The following is a 21,645-nucleotide window of genomic DNA, read 5'->3' on the forward strand; positions in this document are numbered from 1 at the left end:
TTTGCTTTTTAACATACTAGATATACCTGGTATATCTGTTAGACTACAAAAATAAAAAGTATTGCTAATACCTTGGGCTGGCCAGGCTGTGGAGCACTGAATTCCTCACACATTCCTAGTAGGAATGTGAAATGGTACAATGACTCTGGATAACGGTGTGGTGGTTTTGTACAATATTAAACACATACTTACCATATAACTCAGCAATTCTACATGTAGGTATTTTCCCCAGGAGAAATGAAAACATACATCTACACAAAATCTGTACACAAATACTTAGAGCAGTTTTATTTATAATTGCCAAACACAGGAAACAATATGAAGTTCATCAACCAGTCAATTCATAATGTAATACTATTTAGCAATAAAAAAGAGTGAGCTACTGATAGATACATAGAACAAAAAAGATGAATCACAAAAGCATATACTAAGTGAAAGAAGCCAGACTCAAAAGGTTACACACTGTATGATTCCATTCACATGACCTTCTAGAAAAGGCATAAGAAAAGGATAAGAAAAAAATCCAGTGATTGCCAAGGGCTAACGTTGGGGAAGGGGACTGACTACAAAGAAAGAGTTTTTGGAGGAAATGGTAATATTCTTTGTCTTGAGTGAGGAGGTCGTTACATGATTGTATACATTTTGTCAAAACTCACAACTGTACATCTAAAATGGGTCAATTTTTCTGTATAAAAATTGTATCTCAATAAATCTGACTTAAAAAAATTTTAAACTTCTGTCGATCAAAAATCATCTCTTCTCACCCACACACACAAATAAATTCAATATATGTAATAGAGTATTCATATCCTCAATATATAAAGACCACTTTGAAACCGAAATAAGCATCCCAATTAGAAAAGTAAGCAAAGGATATGAACAAATAATCAACAATAGACGAATCTCAAATAGCCAATTAATAGATAATAAAAGATCAACTTCTCAAAAAATTATAATCAGGATTAAAATATCAGTTTGCTAAAACTTAAAAAAATAATAACCAGAGTTGGTGAAGATAAAGGAAAATGAATATTTCTGAACCTACATATGTTAGGATGATAATTTTCTTCAATATTTCTGGATAGCAATTTAACAGCATCAACAATCTTGTAAAAGTTCATAGTATTTTACTCAGTTATTGCTCTTTTAGAGATTTTTCATAAAAAGGATAAATTAAAAGGGAGAACCACAAATATCTATGTCCAAAAATGTGAAATCTTTTTTAATAATGTAAAAGAATATAAACAACCCATATATCTACCAATGGAGAAATAACTAAATAAATATCAATACCTCATTCAAAAGAATATTATACAGTATATTATTTATTATATAAAGCAAAATCAAGTTGTCAAGGTAGAAATCAGAAAATGAGGAAGTGCTTATATATGTTGTTAAAGGGTAATTCAGAAAATAAAATCGTCTATATGATGCAATACCACTTTTGCTAACTATATGTAAAAAATACAAAGGACATACACCAAAATGCTATGACTAGTTATATCTAGATGATTCTATCTTGATTTTTCAAAAGTTCTATAATAAACATATACTACTATAATAGTTTTTTAAAGTTAATTTTTAACACAGTGTTCCCACAGAATAAGTTATATTTGGTTAAGATACTTTTGTAAGTAACTTTTGTAAGTCAGCTTTTGATATACTTAGAAACTGAATCTGGTCTCTGACAAATTGCTTTTTAAAACAGCTAAGTTGGCGGACCCACAAACCTAAAATCTAGTTTTCCTTAAAGTTGTAATAAAAATGGAATGGCTTTTGTTTGTTTTGTGATAACTGGAGATGACAATCTACTACTTTACTTGGAGTTCTACAGTTAAAATAAGTGGTCTTCAAACTTTGTTGAGTTCAAATAATCAGTTGGTGACTAAGGAATCAGTTTGGGGAATCATACTGGGACAAATGCCATGGAAATCCAGGAATTTTTATACTCCTTGATGCCTCATATATTCCTTTTTTTTCTTCTTCTTGATTTCTAGAACCTTGCCCAGAGCCTAGCACATAGTAGGAAGGCCATAAATGTTTCATTAAATAAAATTGATATAAGGTCAAACAATGATGTGAGGTGAGTTAGAGCTAAAAAAAAAAACCCTGATGTTTGATTTTTTTTATTTCAAATTACAATCTGCCATTTCCAATAACACAGATTATTGGTTTTGAGAAGTGCTAAATGTTTATTAAAAAACCTGATTCCTCAGTGGAATTCAGATGTCTAGCATTGCTTTATCATAAAAACCAGTAATTAAAATAAAAAGATTCTTTTTGGTTGGTAGAATCTAGAAGTTGATATGGTTTATGCAAGCTCAGATGCCGTCCTGCTTCTTTCCGTATGTCCAGATTTATTTTGGAATGGCAATGGGGTCTGAGTCAATGACGTATTTTAATAATGGAAAATTATTTCCTCCTCTCCCCTGCCTGCCATGGGATTTGATGTTCTTACCCTGAGAATCTGTAAGGCAGCTGAAGACACAAACCTTGCTTGGCTCACTGCATTATTATTCCCAGATCTCCCAAATATTAGCTTAATAAATAGATTAATCATAGTAAACTTTTAGTATGGAGAAATGAGAACTATCTACCACATTATCATCAATTACTAGTTAGTGGGTGTCTCCTACTAAGTGCCATAAACTAAGCAATCCTGTAGTAGGCTGAATTTGAATTAAGGAAATTTAGTCATTTTAACTAACCACCAGGATAATGTTTTGTAGGAGGCTCTTATAAGTATCCTACCTCCCCATTTATAATTATTTATTTTTATCTAAATGTGTATAGGAGCAAGTATTTTCCAGAGTGATATTTTAAAAATTAATAAAAATAGAAATGAAAGTACATGGCATTTCTTAAAGGGTAATAAAATAACTTCAGTCAATTGGCTAGTTCTACACCAGTAGATTTCTTTAAATAGTAATGAAATCATTGCTTTAAAAAAATCCATCATTATTAAAATAAAAAAAAAGTTGCCTCAGCCTCTACCAAAATTAGATTTGTAAGTTGCTGGTCATTCCTATAATTAAATCTATGTCACAAATTTGCAAGAAAAATGGTCACTGTGACTAATGTATTTACTTGCTACACAAGTCCTGTCAGACAACACAGACATAGCTAAAATGGAGTAGGTAAGGATTCTATACATTTTTATTAAGTAACAAAGACCATTTTTATTCACACTGACTGCTCTTCAAGTCAAGTAAGAGTTTGTTTTAGAAACAAACCCAAATATAGCTATCACAGGGTTTTCCTTACTCAAGCATTACAGCATATTTTTACCTCTACAAACATGACCGACACACATGCATGCTGCTTTTCTGGGCAAATGTCATGTGGAAAATAACTCTGATGAAAGAAACAATAACATGTTCAGGTTGCTAGAGTCCCTGATTCTGGGGATTTCTTCATTTGACCTCCCCCAGTGGTTTTAATTCAAGTCTGTGATGAAATGATTGAGAATGACCTGAGAGAACAGTGTTGCCCAAAGTGGAAGTCAAAGCAAGATGACTTAAAGGACACATGAGCAGAAAATTCATGATAAAACTTGCTCTCTTTTCAAAAAATATTTTCAATCTTTTAGATTGCATGATTGTTCTTGGTTTGGTACCAGCACTAATTTTACTTTTTATCAAAAAGAGGGCAGGCTTTGGACTTATGTTCGCAGCAGAGTTTAGTTACAAATTAATAATAGCTTTTTGTCATTTGATTTCATTTCGGTTACCTTCTACTCATAACAAGACTGTTTATGCGTTGATGTCAAGTTTCACTTTGAAATAAAGTTAAATTTTACAAGTGAGTTTCAGATGTGCCAAGCTGGCTCAGTGGGTGGGGCATATGACTATAGATATTAGGGTCGTGGGTTAGTACCTCATGTAAGTGTAAAGATTACCTTAAAAAAATAAAATCCTTAAAAATTTTTAACAATAATACAAATAATATGTCACCATGGCAAAAGTCATAAAAGTGCCTGAAATTTGGAGGACACTGCCTTGAAGGCAGTTCTTGTCTTTCTGCTTTCTTAAATCTTTTATTGTACTTATGTTTTGTGTATTTGCTTCAGTATCTAGATAAGGGCCTTGACTCTAATGGACTCTAAGTATATGTGTGTTAATTTTATATTCTATTTTTCTATTTTGTGCCATACTGTTAACTGAACCAATTGCATTTTTTTAAAACAATAAGTAGTCTGTTCTCAACAATCCAACTTTTATGATATTCATTTGCCCAAAAAGATGATTCAATGAAATACATAGCATGATGATGGGTGCCATTTTATAAAGGGAGAAACCAGTTTTCCATTGTCTGAACATAGTTCATGAGATATTTTAAAGCCCCAAACAGGTTATCTTAAATCCTGGTTTTATCGAGTCCTTAGCAATAAAGGATGAACTTGAAATAACATCCTATAACGTTGTAATGAAAACTGCTTAGAACTGCAGCTGTTTGTTTTGGCATGTAAGCTCAATGAAAATAAAAACCTGTTCTATAAATGAGTCATGAACTTTTGGGGGAAAACCAAGATCTCAACTGAGTAATTTGGGTTGATCAAGATTTTAAGCAAACTAAGAAAAAAAATCAGCATAGTTTTCAGTGTTACATAAAATGAGTATTCCAAAAATATAAATCAAATTAAAAATTGACATGCTAAATTTAGGTGAGAGAAAACTAAGGTAACAATTGAGTCTTCTTTGGTTACAACCCTTCACCCTCTTCATTAATGTTTGAAATTCTTGCTGATTTTTAAAAAGCAGTGCTGCACAGCAATCAATGGATAACAAAGTAAATGTGCTTCCTTTCTGACCATGCCAAGTATGGCTCAGTACATTTTTGTACAAGAAAGGAAGAATAAAACAGGGTGGTAAACATACATCCTAGGTTATTAAAACATGGCATTTGCGTTTGGAATTTCTTTTCTTTTAGCAACTATAACAGTATCAGTAACTATCCAAATCTTACTACAAAGCTTGGTAGTAATGGTGGAACAGCCAAAGCAAAGAGGGAAGACAGAGCAACAATAGGGTAAGGGAAGAAAACTATGTTCTGGGCTAGTTCTTCAGCTAAGGCAAGGAGTTCCTTTTAACCCTTATCCATCTTAGAATAGCTTCTGCTGGTTCCAGTAATGCAGTAATGACTATTTTTAAAGAATTACATAAAAGAAGCCCATTTTTTTGATACTTTAAGTGAAGAGATTTAGAAAGTAAACAGTAACTCTTACAGATCTTTCTTAGACTTGGTGTTATGCATTCACAAAGATGATTTCACTTTTTGTATCTCTTTGGTAATGTTTCAGAAATCCTTACATTTGTGAATTGCTATAAGGTGTGACACAGTTATCAGAAGCTCATTTTGGCAGCATCAATTTTATTACTCACCAGGGTTTCCTCAGGAATTACCAGACTCCCGGAAGAGTTACTAAAAATCATAAAGTAGGCTGAGGAACCTAAAAAGAAAAAGTTCTACCTTTTCCTTTTAAACTTTAACCTGTAATTCTTGAAGACATGGAAACACTGAATTCAGCCTCCAAACCAAAAATGCCAAAAGTCTAACAAAACATGTGATCAAAATTTTTTTCAGCACAGTTAAACCTTTTTACATTAAAGAGAAGATTTTTCAGTTGGAATTGTTTTAAAAGTTGCCAATATCTATTTTTTAAAAGATCTTTCTTTTGATGAGGAAGCAATACATGAGATGGTTGAACTTGAAATGCCTGGTTTTACATAGTAAAAATTTTTTATAGATAAGATTTTAGTTATTCAGAGTGGTGACTATCAAATTTTATTAAAATCTCATCAAGTGGGAAATCTTAAAACACTTATTATGCTCACAATTATTGTAAACAGAACAATTTAAATGAGAGGAGGAGATAATGACATTAACTTCTTAACTTAAAGCAATCCTCCGTGGCATGATTTTAAAATATTCTCTTGGTCTGAAATTTATGTAAATTGAATTCATCTATCATTGGTTATTACCAGCCTAGCTACATAAAAAAAAAGCAACAACGCAGTTCTCTGTAACAATTAGTTGTTAAAAACACTGTGTTTTAATTAGACCTGGGACATTATTAAACTAGCTATAAATATGTACAGTATTTTATTTGGTATACCCAGATGTCTAAAAATCAACAAAAATGCTCTCAGAGTTCTTTCTTCAAAAATTCTTCTAATAAAAGCCTTTCATTCAAAGTTTTGATGTAATCTGAAGGTATTTACTTCAGATTTTTTCAAATTCCACTATGTAAATACAAAAGAAATGGTCACTTATAACCAGAGAATAATCAGAGAATCATTAGTCAGTGGTAACCAATTCTTCAGTTTATGGATGTCCCTGAACAAAAAAAAATCATGGCAGAGCTTGGACAAAACTTAGATCATACAAGTATTTTATACAGATTATCCCATTTAATTCTCACCACAACTGTGTAGTTTCAGTACTATCTACACCATTTTATATACAGGGAAGGTCATGTAATTAGACTAGTAATTCAATCAAGCAAGGATTTAAATCAAGCCAGTCTGTTTCCAGAAACCATATTACTACCCCTAATCCTAAATTTTAAGAACAAGTTAATAATTTCCATTCATAAAGAAAATTCCAAAATTCTCTAACAAGTACCACCCTTTAAGAATAACAAAATAAGAAACAAGGGTTGGCAAGGATATGGACAAAAAGGAACACTCCTGCACTATTGGTGGGAATGTAAGCTGGCATAGCCACTATGGAAAACAGTACAGCAGTCCCTCAAAAAATTAAAAATAGAACTACCCTATGATCCAGTAATCACACTACTGTGATTAGGGTACTGAGTACCCTAAGAATACAAAAACATGAACTCAGAGGGATATGTGCACCCCTATGTTTATAAAAGCATTATTTATAATAGCCAAATTATGGAATCAGCCCAAATGTCCATTGACAGATGAAAGGATAAAGAAAAGGTAGTATATATGTACAGTGGAATATTATTCAGCCATAAAAAAGAATGAAATCTTGCCATTTGCAATGATTTGGATGGACCTAGAGAATATTATCCTAAGTGGAATAAGTCTGTCAGAGAAAGACAAGTACCATATGATTTCACTAATATGTGTAATTGAAGAGAGAAAACAAATGAGCAAAGAGAAAAAGAGAGAGAGTTTGTCATGATGAGCACCGGGGGATGTATGGAGATGCTGAATCACTATATTGTATACCTGAAAATAATGTAACACTGTATGTTAACTATACTGGAATTAAAATTAAAACAATAATTTTTTTAAGAGTAAATTAAGTAGAAAAGAAAAGAATAACAAAATAAAACATGAAGGTTATGATTTGGAATTTCCTTCCTCTAAAATAAGTCCTTTTCCCAAGCCCAACTCAAACACCAGCTTCTCCCTTAACCCTTCTCATATCATTCAACTGAGATTAATCTCTTTTTTTGAATTCTTGGCAATTGCTGTACACTGCTTATAGGCAGAAAGTGTCAGTTGTCTTTTAATATTCATTGTCTTCTTTCTTAGTAATGGAAACCCCAATTTTTAGCTCTTAGCAAATTGCTGCATATCCACATCTCTCCATTGGCTAGGTATGATCATTTGAATAAGCTATGCAATATGATATTACTGCAAGTATACTGTTGGAATTCCAGGAATGTTGTTTAAAGAAAGCAAACTTAGATTTTAGGAGCACTCCTCTGTGTCTTCGCAAGGTAAAGACTTTACATCCAGGTATCTTTTGGGCTAGAGCTCCAGCAGCTGTCTTGGACACTGAGGCAAGCTTAAGGAAGGAAAGTGCATGCTGTGGAGGATGGAAGACAAAGATAGGCATATCTGTCCACAGTGAGACCATGAAGCCACCATACAACACATGGTAGTCTCCTTCCAGGTTTTAGTTAATGGAAAAATAAACCTTTATCCTGTATATGCCACAAGTATTATTTTTCTGTTCAATAATCTGAACCAAATTCTGGCTGGTTGAGCCCAGACTCAAACATAGTCCATAAGGTTTGTTGGAATGATGAAGGGGAGGGTTGGGGAGGAAAGAGAATTATTATTTCTTATAACACTAGAACAAAACATTTCCAGTCATCATTTTCATTCTCAAACCCTTTCCAGTAATTTCCAACTTTGGGAAAGAAAAAGGAAGGAAGAGAATAGGTAGGAAAAATGGGAAAAGACACTTGTGCCTCTCTGCCAGTTCCTCTCCTCTCTTCTCTACTAGCTAAGTCTTACCATACTTTAAGGCCTGGCTCAGTGAAATTGCTTGTCTGACTTTTGAATTGAGTGCCTATCACCTGTGCCATCATACATACACACAATCATACATCATCTAGTAACATCTTTTGTGTAACTTGTTAACTTTTTACATTGTATTTCTTATTCTGTGTCATCTCCATAGCACAGTGGGACCCACATCCTATTCCTTGCATCTTCCACATATTAGTGTGGTAGGAGATCAATAAACACTTTTGATTACTTGAGTTAAGGTAAGAAAAAAGATGAAAAGAGGAAACAGAGCAGGAGACTAAGGAGTGAGAATGCTTCTCAGAAGAAAAGAGCATAAAAAATGTTCCAAGGAGTCCCCAGAACAAGTTTTACCTCCCAGGATCTTACCAAGAAACGGGCCTAGGAGAAAAATATTCTGATATGGTTGTTCATCGTTGATACAATCAGTGCAAAACTCAAACTATACTTAGGGAGCTTATCTTCCAACTAAAGGACAGTACATTTTGCTTTAGTTACTCAACTGCCTCAAATGTATTTTCTCAATTACCGTAGACATTTTAAAGAGTAAGAGATCTAGCTTACAAACCATGTTTTGATAGTAGACATATAAGATTCCAAACCATAGAGGAAAAAAAAACTGGCTTCCAATAAGATCATATTTTACAGATATTATTTTGTCAATTGTGACAATATACAGAAAATAATACTTAGATGAAAAAACAATTTCACAAAATATTACTGAGTCTGAAATAAGTAGCTCAAGAGCTAATTTTCATTAAATAGACACTATTAGCTCTCTTCTAAAACCCAATAATAATAATACAGCATTGGGAATCACATTACTACTTCTTTAAAAATAAGACATACCCTAAGCATATATTTTGTAGAAACTACATCATTAAAGGCTCTATGACACTGGGACCTTAAAAGCTGTGTAGCACTCACAGAATTAACACTATGCAAACAATACACTTAAAAGCTTCAGCTACATTCAAATACATACAATCATAAGTGACATAAAGAATATTTTAAAGAGCAGTAATTAATATTTTGCCTAGATTCATGAATTATTTTATACCCCACTGATTTTATTCTCAATTATCACTGTACTTCATATCTGTCACTGAATTATGTACCTAAAAATAAAATATTCTAATTTGTTTTCATGAATTTCGCAAAGTTTTAGGGAGGCTATAAATAAAAATATTCAACTAATGGAAAACTCAGTTTCTTTCTCATTCTTTCATCACACAAACCAAATCTTTGTTACATCATTATCTAAAAAACAATGATTGAAAATGCTAAAATAGTATTGTCATAATAATCATACTGGCTCTACTTATGAACACTGGACTATTTTTTAACCTCTATACAATTTACAGCTCACATGTCAAAACAATATTGCATTTTCTTGCAAATTACTCAATTATTTTCTCATTTCAAATTTTTTTTACAAAGATTTCTCAGAAGTATCCATGACAGTAGCTTCTTTGACAGTGAAGTGTACAAAATAAATGACATGTCAACAAGTAAATTAGCATTCCCTTTCTGACCAGCTGGGTCATGTTTCCTTTTCAAAATCCCTAGTCCCATGATACAAAATAATAATAATCTAAAAGACCTCATTAAATGATCAATATATTGACATAACTTCTATAAGGAGACACACAGTGTTTTAATTGATTCCTTAAATCCATTAAATGGTATATTAAACCCCAAACCTCCAAATTATATTGTAAAAGAACATTTCCTTTATTTATCAAATAATTTTTCAGGGTATGCTTAATGGCATATAAAAAGATTCAAGAACTTTTACACTTAACTAAATGGTAAAAGAAGTCCAATTTTCACTAAATCTTTCATACAGACAACATCACAACAAAAGTTATAATAGACAAGTTAAACCATGTTTACTTACCAAAAAACTTCCAAAGGCTGAATTAAATATTGCAGCTGCCTATAAAGAAAATAAATGGGGGAAAACACTCACTGAAAGTAAATAGAAAAAGGAAAAGCAAAGATTATCATTCTCCCATCCCCCACTACTCAAAACCTTAAAACATTGACTCTATAAAGCAAAGTTAGTCACTGCTTACAAAAATTGCCAGTGGCCTCTACTTTACTAAGATAGATGAGCTGCAGCTTATGAATTCATAAATAATGGGTCTCAAAAGCAAGCAGAACCTATATGAACCTATATGACAGTACCAAAGAATCATCACCAATAGTAAATCAAAATCTTGTTGTTATTGATTTTGCTATTAGACTTAAAAAAGAGGTTGATTTATTTATCAAAAAAATTTTTTTTCATATTACCATGTAAAGAGAAACCAGAATTGTAAAGCAAATATTAAGTACTCTGCATCAGGGAGCTTTATGAGCTACATTTACAAAGTGAGATCTGTTGTTCCCATACAACACATACTAGAATACAAACAATGCTGCTAAGAGGGTGGAAGTTACTGTTATACCATTAATTCTAAAGTAGAAACAAGCAAGAAAAACTTCCACTTGGTGGAACAATTGGTGTTCAAAATTCAAAGAAGAAATATTTGACTTTGTGCTTACCTAAATATCCAGGGAATACATAGTAGATACAATATAGTTCTTAACTTTAAATGAATCACTATATTCCATGAAGCTACAACTGAATCCTGAAAGCTTCTCATATTACCCAAAAAGGATAAAAACTTGTATAACATCCAATTTGGTGGGGACAAAAGGAGAGGGAAAGAAAAAAATAATAAAAAGCAAAAGGAGGGGTAGAGAAAACCTATTGACATCTTCTGTAGATCCAGAGCAGAATTAAATTAATCATCATGGACATTAGCAGCCACGTCGTAGTAAGAAAAGGATGTCAGTTTAGCAAGTTTGAATAAAGTCCAAAGCCAGGCTAAGAGCTATAGCTGAAAATGCCTTCTGCTCCAGAAGAGGATGCAATGAGAGTGCATGGGTAATGAGATCCCTGGCTCCAGAGAGCTTAGCTCTCCTATTCAAGTTCATAATTAATTCAAAGCTTTGATAATTTCATTAGATTTCTCCTTTGCTGGCCCTATCAATAAAAGATGGCACTGGACCACAGCTCCTCTGTGGCATAAACATAGGCACAGGCACAGACCAGGGAAACCTTTGCTTCCTGACAGTGACAATGGCATATGGTGTTCTGTGTTGTACAGGGAGTAGAGGAGAAAAAAAAAAAAAAGATTTGGCTAAATAAAACATTACAAATGACAATTGTAAACTATAGCAACATATTTAACCCATTTTCCTGGAATTCCATAATGTGTGGAGAAAAATAGTAAAACTATAAAAATAAATGAGTTGTAATAAGATCAACTGGGAATACTGCCTTCCTTCCTACAAAAAATTAAAAATGCAACTTCCCCACAAACACTGTTTATTTCTAGACTCTATTTTGCCCTTAAAATGGATTGATCTCCTCTAAGTAAAGGAGTGAGGCATTCCTCTTTGAGTTCCTCTCTTCCAAATGTGTTGCTTTCCAGTGCCTTTCACCAGCCTTATTCAAGGTAACTAATGGTTTGGGCTAGTATTTAAAAACAAACAAAAGCAAAAACAAAAAAACATGGATCATTAGAAATAAAAAAGACTCAGAAGTCAAAGCAAAACAAGTCAGCTACTACTCATCAGATCAAATCACCATTCTCCCACTCCAACCAGTTCTCATTTTTTAATTGAAACACAAACAATGAATTTTATGTGGATTGGCATTTTATAAAATGATGGTGATGACAGGGACAGACCATCTCAGGCACCCAAGATGCTGCAGGCCAGCCTCTTAGTTGTTCTTCTGCCAGGGCTGACGAGTTTGAACTCACTCGTCTATCCTACCACTCGGTGCTCCCAAGCACTGAGCTCTGGCAATCATTCATGAAATGGCTGATGAAGGTGCAGGGTAATCTGAAGAATCATGTGAAATCAGACACTGAACCAAGGGTCTTGGGCTCAACAGTAACAAATAATTGAGCTAAAAGTTGACTTAATTCTACTCTTGCAGCATATAAGGGAATTAGGTTTTCCAGAGTTCCAAAGAGCGTTGATAAATATTTAGAGAGTATTTAATTGATACATAAGAGGCATGCATGTCTTTAGACTTAAGGAGGCATTTCCGGCTCCTCAGCACCATATACAAGGCCCTCCGTGAACAGGTCTCTGTCCATCTTATTTCTTGCCTCCAATTTTATATTCTGACAACACTCAACTACTTGCAATTCCTTAAATTCATTATGCTATTTATTATCTCTGTCTTTCTCCCTTCCTCTACCTAGGTAATTCCTACTTATTTTAGCAACTCCCTCCAAGAAGCTTTCAATCACCTCCTCCCACACACATACATCTACACTTCTAGGTGGATTGAGTGTCCCCATGCCTGCTTGGGCATGGCTCTTTTCACACTACTCAGATAATGTGCCTCCTTGCCCCACTAGAAATTAAAGTCTTCTGAGGAAGGAATCTGATGAAGCTCCTCCTAAGTACCTCCATGTGTATTAATCGAATCACTGAAATAAATAAGATTCCCAGGAATGTCCAAAGTCGTCTTCTCCTACTAAGTTATTCTATTTGTTTGACAGAATCCAAGGATTGGCAGAAGACTGAATCTGACACCTGGCTCCACAGCCAAACGACAGCAATGACAGATTAAGACTTTAGTCTCAACTCAATATAAACACCTCTTTCACAACCTCTTGTTTTACTTCCCATAGCCTCCCTATTATGATACAGTTACATACAGTTACATAAATATGCTTAAATAAATAATGTTTTAAAGTTTACTACTGCTACGTAGCAATAGAGTTAGTTAACAAAATCTAGAATTACCAAGGAATACTCTGAAGCCATTAAAAAGAGGATGATCTGCATATACCCATATGAAAGTCGGCTAAGATATTTAAAGTGAAAAAGCAAATTTTGAAACTGTGTGTAATTCCTTCAACATGTTTTTCCCCACACCACCAAGCAATTCTCCAACATGAGCTGGATGTCCTACAATTCAACTCAATTCTGACCCTGTCCACCTGAAACTAGTGTCAGATCCCATAGCTCAAGGGCTCAGTCCCACAAGACTGTGCCCACTTCCAATGTCAATCACAAAGATCATGTTGTCATGACCTGTGCTTCCAACAGTCTGACTATAAATCAGAGGTTCCCACAACCCTGTCCTTGAGTTTGATTAGTTTCCTAGAGCAGCTCACAGAACTGAGGAAACAAGTTTTATTCACTCAATTACCACTCTATTATGAAAAGGCTCTACAGGAACAGACGGAAGAGATGCACAGGGCAAGGTATAGAGAAAGGGCACTGGGCTTCCCAGGCTCTCTCCAAGCGTGACACACTCTCAGCAGTTCCACGTGGTCACCAACCAAGAAGCTCTCCCAAACTGTCCTTTCGGGGTTTTACAGAGGCTCCATTAAACAGGTATGATTGATTAAATCATTGGCCATTGGTGATTGAACAGTATCTCGGGCCTTTTCTCCTCCCCAGAGGTATTGGGAGCTGGACCAAAAATTCTAGCCCTTTAATCTCCAGTTGATCCCTAAGTGAGCTAGGGGCTTTCCAAAAGTCACCTAATTAACATAAGAAAAGACTAATTTTTATATGAACTTCACTTAGGAAGTTCCACGCGAGCTCAGTGCCAGAAACTGGGACAAAGATCAAATATATATTTCTTATTATAAATCACAATATCACATTCCTATTATGTAAATAGGTACATACACGCGTATGTATACACATGTAGGTATTAAAAAAAACCTCTTTTCTGAAAGGGATCACAAAAAAAAAAAAAAAAAACTCCTAAAATGGTTATATTTGTTGAAAGGGATTAGGTGAGGGGTCATTTTATTTTTCATTTTGTTCTGTCTTACTCAGCTTTTGTTTTTAACCTATTCCTTTTTTACATTTCAACAAAGGTTATCTGGGCAGGGAGATGTTGAGCCTTTTATTATTTGCATTTTCAATTCCTTTGTGTCAAAAATGTAATAAACATTTTATTTTAAAACAAAATTAAGATTTTAACCTCTACTTTGCACATTTGTGATCTCCCTTGTTGGTTGCCTGGACAAGATGGAGGTTGAGCACCCTCTAGAGCACACTGCATGGTGCTGGGGGCATAAGAAGCTACAGGATGAACAGAGGGCCTCTTTCATGAGTTTCTACAGCATATAAATATTTGATTTTGAAAATAAAACAAAAATCCACCATTATTTTTGTAGAAAACAAACATGGCTATAGAGAATGAACTGAGATCAAATATGAGCCACCCGGATAATTTGCTCTGAAGGTGGAACCCTTCAGATTATACAATCAGACTTTCTTAGGATATGTTTCCTCTCTCTTGCCTTCTAGAAGCCATACCTGAAAGAGTCTATTGATTTTTTTTAGTCTACTGATTTTTAAATACAGCATTTCATTTGTTAATATTGTTTTTGCTAGAAATAATTTAATTACTCTCTGTCTATAATGCTCCTACAATAAGAATTTTGCCTAACTTGTACAAGATCATGTCCTCAGTGCCTAGAACAGCACCTGGCTTGTAGTAGGACCTCAATAAATATTACTGAATCAAACAGAAATGAATGAATGCTAAAGCTAACTAAATGCCCTGTATGGTAATGTTTTTATTATTAACTCATGAATTCCATCTGTAAGTATATACCTTGGTGTAATCACATTTGATGGATAATCAGATCAAGGCTAACTGAAAAAAAGTTCATTACTGAGGTTTTTTTTAATACTAAGTAGATTGACTTTCTTTCTATTACACACTTTTAGATAATATAGTGCTTTTAGTATCTGCCCAATTTTGCCCAATATATAGTATTTTGTTAATATTTTGTTATCTGTTGTACGCCATGTCGTTAGTAAATTATTTTGGAAAATTGAATAAGTTCAAGAACAAATTAATTTCTTTATAACCGGGCAGCCCGGGTGGCTCAGCGGTTTAGCGCCGCCTTCAGCCCAGGGCTTGATCCTGGAGACCCGGGATCAAGTCCCACATCGGGCTCCCTGCATGGAGCCTGCTTCTGTTTCTGCCTGTGTCTCTGCATCTCTGTGTGTGTGTCTCTCATTAATAAATAAAATCTTTAAAAAAAATTCTTTATAACCTACTTTAAGTTATTTGAAACAAAAAGATAAATTAAAAAAAAAAACAGGGGATCTCTGGGTGGCGCAGCGGTTTGGCGCCTGCCTTTGGCCCAGGGCGCGATCCTGGAGACCCGGGATCGAATCCCACATCGGGCTCCCGGTGCATGGAGCCTGCTTCTCCCTCTGCCTGTGTCTCTGCCTCTCTCTCTCTCACTGTGTGCCTATCATAAAAAAAAAAAAAAAAAAAAAAAAAACACCTGAAAACAATGGGGACAGAAAGTTTTCTAATTCATAAATGCAAACTCTACCATTGTCAAATGCCTTTAAATGTCATGAAGTTCTACCTGAAACCTTTATCTTTTGTTACAGCCAAGCCCTGTGTTATGTCCTGGAGTGACACAAATATGTAGTCCTTTTATGAAATGACTGCACTTCAAATATATGAACATTGTTGAGTCCCACTTAAGTCTCCTCTTAGACACTAAATCTAAAATATTCATAATGCTGATCCAAAACCCTTCTTTTTCCTTCCATTGTCATAAGCCCACTAAATGAAGAAATGAAATCCATTATTCACATTGGGTATTAATGATCTACTGCAAATTAATTTATGAAACTTCCAGTGTCCCCTGTTGCTTCCCCACTCAACAAAATCAGAAACGCCTACCCTAATATTAAAGTGGGACATTTATGGTTATCTCAGAATTCCCAATAATGCTCCAAACCGAGGAGAGTATGTGGCAAGTCCCCCATCATTCCTAAAGATAAGAATACCAGAATCTGGTATACCAGATATACCCATACAGTAATGACAAAAAAAAAAAAAAAACAAAAAAAACATGAAAAACTAGGCCAGAGACCATTTCACATGCAGGCTATAGAAGAAAAGACGGGAAATTCTAGAAAGTATTGATAAAAGGACATTTCCAGGAGTAGAAGGTCTTTGGACTTTTCCTCGTCCCTTAGAGGAGAAACCTGACCTCCTCTCACCACCCCTGTCAAGTTGAGGATAGGGCCAATATAGACAAAAGAACCAACAATGGACATAGGAGAAATTGCAAGGAAGCAAGAATGGCACTGCTGCCCTGTGCCAGATGCTTACTGAGGGGAGAGAGCACTCACTAGGCTGCAAAGGAGCAGAGTGCACTCTGTGAGACTTCTCTGAAACATCACAGTACATCATGGTATATTCCCTAGAACTAGGGAGGGGGCGGGGATAAGAAGACTGTGTAATGAACCAGAAATAGCACTTGCTTGAGGACTGGAAACAGCAAAGGTGGGGAGGCTGCCTAGAACAGACCACAGCAGTAGGAAGAGAGACAGTAACCAGCTGGGCAAAGCATACTTCAGTTCTGTGATGGGGCGAGGCCCTGTCAATACCACTTGGGCTGGGTACATGCCTCAGCGGAATGCCATCATACTTAATTCATCTTGAGGGAACCAAAGAAACAGACTTCCAGGGTGAAGGGTCCAGCAATAAGAGGCTGAGGGGAATATGCTTAGGGGCAGGGGCTGGAAGTATATACTCTGAAGAACTCCCTCCCTTAACCTGTCCAGCAAAAAGACATAGTTCGTGGGTGTCTGCCATGACCCAAGGCACTGAGGGCTGGATTTCATCAGCACCAGTATGGTAAGACTCCCTAACCCTGTAATGCACTAGTTCTAAATTCACCCTGACTCTAAAAAGGCCAGAAGTACGGAAGGTGAGAAGGTTAAAAAAAAAAAAAAAAAAAAGGAGGTTAAAAAAAAAGTGAAACAGACCATGCCCTCTTCCCCACTGGTCCTGCCTATTTTATCATATATATGTACATTCATTAAGGGAAAAAGTATAGTGTTCAATGTTTTAAAATCAGGTTAGGGGTGCCTGGGTGGTATAGTCTGTGAAGTGTTTGACTCCTGGTTTCGGCTCAGGTTGTGATCTCAGATGCATGAGACTGAGCACCGAGTCAGGCTTTGCACTTGGCGTGGAGTCTGCTTAAGATTCTCTCTCTCTCTTGTCCTCTGCCCCTCCAACCCCAGACCTCTTCTCTCAAACAAATAAATCTTTAAAATAAAAATTTTAAAACACAGATTAGGCCTAAATTGGGAAAGAAGGGAATCTGGAGTTTTACACTAGATTGCCCTAAATTAAATTAAATACAAAAAATCAATCCTATTTACTACATAATTTACAATTTTTGCAACTAAAGGTGACTAGAAAAACCAATGATGCTGTCAAAGGAGAGAGGAGAGATGGGGAAATGGAGTTATGTAGGATGGCATTTCATGTACATAATCATTAAATTCACACCACTCAATAAAGAGATTACAGTAACAAAACAATATTTTAATTGTAAAATTGGGCTAAAAGAAAACAAGAAAAGCCAGGTCCTAGACACAGAGCAAAGGCAGGATGGTAAAGCAGGTGAGATGGTGCTACACGCTCCTGGACAACAGACTCATGCCCTGTGCCACGGAAGCGAGTCATCAGCAGCAAGCAGAGCAGAACCCTAGAAAACTCTACTTACAAAATCAAGAAAGTAACATAAAGCCAGTTACATCAAGGGTGGGCACAGGTCTGAACTGACACTACCTCTGTGATTCAGAATCCTGAACTAACGACTAAATCAAGAAAACAAAAGACGAAAAGAACCAAAGACCAAGAGAATTCCTGAGGTCCTGAAAGAAGCAAATGCAAAACTTCACTTTAGGGTCCCTTCAACAATCCAGAACACAGTGGATTTCCAGATAAAACAACCTCTACTGAACAGAAGTTTACAATAGAAAATTACAAATGTGAGAAAGCTGTATATAACAACAGCACTGTTATGAAGCAGTTAGGAAAGAAGAAGAAACTGAGTATTTCATAATACAGTAAAAAAGAAATACTAGTGGGGCACCTGGGTAGCTCAGTTGGTTAAGCGTCCGACTCTTTATTTCAGCTTAGGTCATGATCTCAGGGTTCTGGGATTCAGCCCTGCATCAGGTTCTGTGCTCAGCAGGAAGTCCACTTGAAATTCTCTCTCTCCCTCTGCCTCTGCCCCTCCCCACCCTGTGCTCTCACCCTCTTCTCTCTCTCAAGATAAATAAATAAATCATTTTTAAAAAGAACATCCTAGTTTGAATTCAACGCCTAGAGTTGGAAAGTAACACTTGAAAACTTCTAGGAACAAATGAGACTATTTTTAGGCCTTCAAAAAAAGGAGACAATTTTTAAAATAAGACACAAAAAGTACAAATGAAAAAGGAAAAGCTAGTATTGCCATGCAACAGACTTCTGGCCCCTGAGATATAAATTGATATATGCTTGATGGTGAGGGTTAGGGAGGTGAGTTTCTGGCACTGCCCTTCTTCCGTTCCTCCTGCCTACAGCAGTGAAAGCTATTGGCATCCAGAAGAGAAAGGCCGGTAGCAGTACAGAGATAGCCACTCTAATATCATTGAACCACAGAACAAATGCCAGCAACCCCCACCTCCAGGCATCTTGGTATATGAGAAAATAAGTCTCTGCTTGTTTAAGCTACTTTTAGTCTGATTTTTCTATTACTTGAAGCCTGATACAATCATGTTCTGAAATGAGGCAGAAAATAAGAAAGGGCTAATCAGGCAGGTTAGATAAATAAAAAAATGCTTCTTTAAGATATGTTTGAGTAGGCATAAGTTTTATTTAGCATAATCTCTTGTTCCATTGCAGATAGCATAAGACATTATTGAAAAAAAAAAAAAGGAAAAGAAAATTGACTATTAGTAGTGAATCAAAGCTGCATTCTTACCCTGGAAAAGTTCTTCAACTATTTAAATTTATGTCACTCCAGCCTCTGATTCACAAGGAGAATATAATAGTTTTCAATTTTCAATTTTTATTTAAATTTTTACCAAAATTAAAATTTTCATTTAATATTTATTTCCTCTCAAAGCATAGGTTCAGTTTGAAAAAACACAGACATCAAAGATTGAATTCCAATCCTTGGTCTTCTATTAAATACAGAAACATAAAATATTTTCTTTTGACTTACTGGTATTTTCCAAGTTGCTATATGCTATGGAAATGCCAAAAAAAAAAAAAAAAAAAAGGGATTTTAGAAAAGTTTATTCCATTTTCTTTAAAGGCCAGTTATATAATTGGCTTCTTGAGAAGCACCTTACTTGCTAAAGCATTTTAATACTACCTAATTACCACTATTTTCACTGTATAAATCTACTAACAAGTAAAATATGAGTTATATATTTCTATATTAAATATTTAAATACTATTGAACCATACCACAGAAAAGTAAATACATGGGACATCAGTTAAAATGTGAGTTTATACACCATGTTCAACATTAAAGGGGCACTCTTCATTTTATTCTATTATTTATGTTAATTGCACTTTTAAAGCAGCAGTGACAAAAAAGTAGAACATTATTTTACAATCATTGCTGAATATTTTTTTTGTCAACAAACAAGTACAGATGAAGACTACAGAACTACTACAAGGCATTCCCCAATTTAAAGAAAGATTACTTTTAGAACATGAACCTTTAAATGCACCATTTTAAGGACCACTTTAACTCTTTGTTTAAAAACATTACAGGAATGAACATAAGTTCATATAGATGCAAGGTGCTAGTAAATACATCCAGCTGCTTTTCTCAGAGTCAGCTACGTTTCTTGCCTGCTTCTACAGGTTCATTTCTTGCTACCAGTGGAAAAAATTATTTAATATCCTTAATCTTGAGGTGAATGGGGGGTGGCTATTCTTGTTTGTAACTATTCATCTCAATTCAGGCAAGGAAAAAATATATTCAAGTTACCGTTTCTGGGTGCTAAATTGAATCAGGTGTCCTCTCCTCTTAAGAAAATTAAGTTGCTTTTGTGCAAGAGTGTTTTAATGAGAACAGAGCCCGTCGACAGTGATAAATGGGAATGACACCAGAGAGAGCATGTAAGCAGGACAATATGTGCATGTTACAGTCTTACAGCCTATTTTTCACTGACTATTCTGAATGACTTCGCTGTTTCTTAAGGGGCCTATTAATCTCAAATTTAGTTATTACACAACGTTTATTTGAACATATATTCTGCGGATGATGACAGTTAATAAAGGAAATCTTTCACAAGCTGTATTTTTACATATTGTTCCGACTACAGCTCCCAGTCATTTGATGGTATTGATGGAATAACCCACATTGTGCTGAGGCTTTTAAAAAAAGGCACATATATTCAGATTCCTTTCTAAGCACATGGGGACTCTTAAATAACCGTTAAAATGCATACAAAAAAATCCATCTACAAAATGGTAAAAGGACACCTTAACTGTCCAACAAAAATTGTTTAATATGAAAACTGATCCTTCTAAGACAAAACAGACACCTTTTAACACTTTTAAAGCTTTGCTGCGTAATATCCAATAGCTCTTGCATAGCAACCTACCATTTTCACCATACGCATGGCATGGAGGAGGGAAGACAAAATCAATTTTCTTGAGGTGTACAAAGAATCAAGTAGCATGGCTTTGATTTTCTTCTTGGTATGCTTTTTTGATAAAATAGCACATACTTAAAATAGTGGTGATCCTGAATTTCTCATTTCTTGTAACATAGTTAAAGGCTAACGAGGATTACTTTAACATTTCCTAAAAACATATTTATTAGCTCAAGTAACTTCATCAGTTGAGATCGTGATTCTTGCTCCAAGAGAAATATGTTACACTTTAAGTATAACTGTTTCATACTGACAAAACCTACTGATCTTAACAGGAAATATTTATACTAATTCAAGATTTTTTAAACCTTCCTCGTAACTGAGATGAATATAGACTTAGTAGAACACTTGCAATTTCATCCTCCTGAAATCTCAGTCTTCAAAGGTGTTCAATTTCAATGAAATCAGAATTTTCAACTGGTAAGGGCCCTTAGATACTATGACAATCCCTTTATATGTGAAGAAATAGAACTCTAGAGAGATAAAAGCATCTTTCCCAAGGTCATATTGGCTAGTGGCAAAGCCAGAATAGAACTCATCCACAGATGTTCCTTGTACCCTCTCTATTATACCCACACTGTCTATTTTATATGTTATTCTTAACAGATATTTATAAATATGTAATATAAAAGGGCATAAACTAAAACACCAATAGTGGTTATGTTGGGGTAACGGTTATCAATTTTTTTTTCTTTGTGATTTTTTCCTTGATTTTCAAGGTTTTTGCACTGATTATATATGTTTTAGAAAAATACACACAATAAATAATATATTAAGTACAACAAACATTCTTTTATCTTTAGGGAAATCTTAATGCTGTGCACATTATGAGGGGCTCAATGTCTGACTAAAAATTGAAAGAAATTGAAGATAATACCAAGAA

General features: G+C 34.9%; 1 protein-coding gene across 18 annotated transcripts in view; it reads right to left on the bottom strand.

Moving 5' to 3' along the window:
* SLC10A7 (solute carrier family 10 member 7) overlaps positions 1–21,645 on the bottom strand; it is a 242,850-nt gene that overhangs the window by 158,127 nt on the left and 63,078 nt on the right. For 17 of the 18 annotated variants that reach the window (XR_007402311.1, XR_004804912.2, XR_007402310.1 and 14 more), the window contains one exon: positions 10,135–10,173. The exons of the other annotated variant lie outside the window; for it this stretch is intronic. Coding sequence is in view for 8 of the 17 variants with exons in the window: in XM_035698731.2 (XP_035554624.1) it covers positions 10,135–10,173 (39 nt within the window). In the remaining 9 variants the exon portion in view is untranslated. The remainder of the gene's footprint in view (positions 1–10,134; positions 10,174–21,645) is intronic. 18 annotated transcript variants of the gene reach the window in all.

This window comes from Canis lupus, chromosome 15 (genome assembly GCF_003254725.2).
Source record: "Canis lupus dingo isolate Sandy chromosome 15, ASM325472v2, whole genome shotgun sequence".
NCBI lineage: Eukaryota > Metazoa > Chordata > Mammalia > Carnivora > Canidae > Canis > Canis lupus.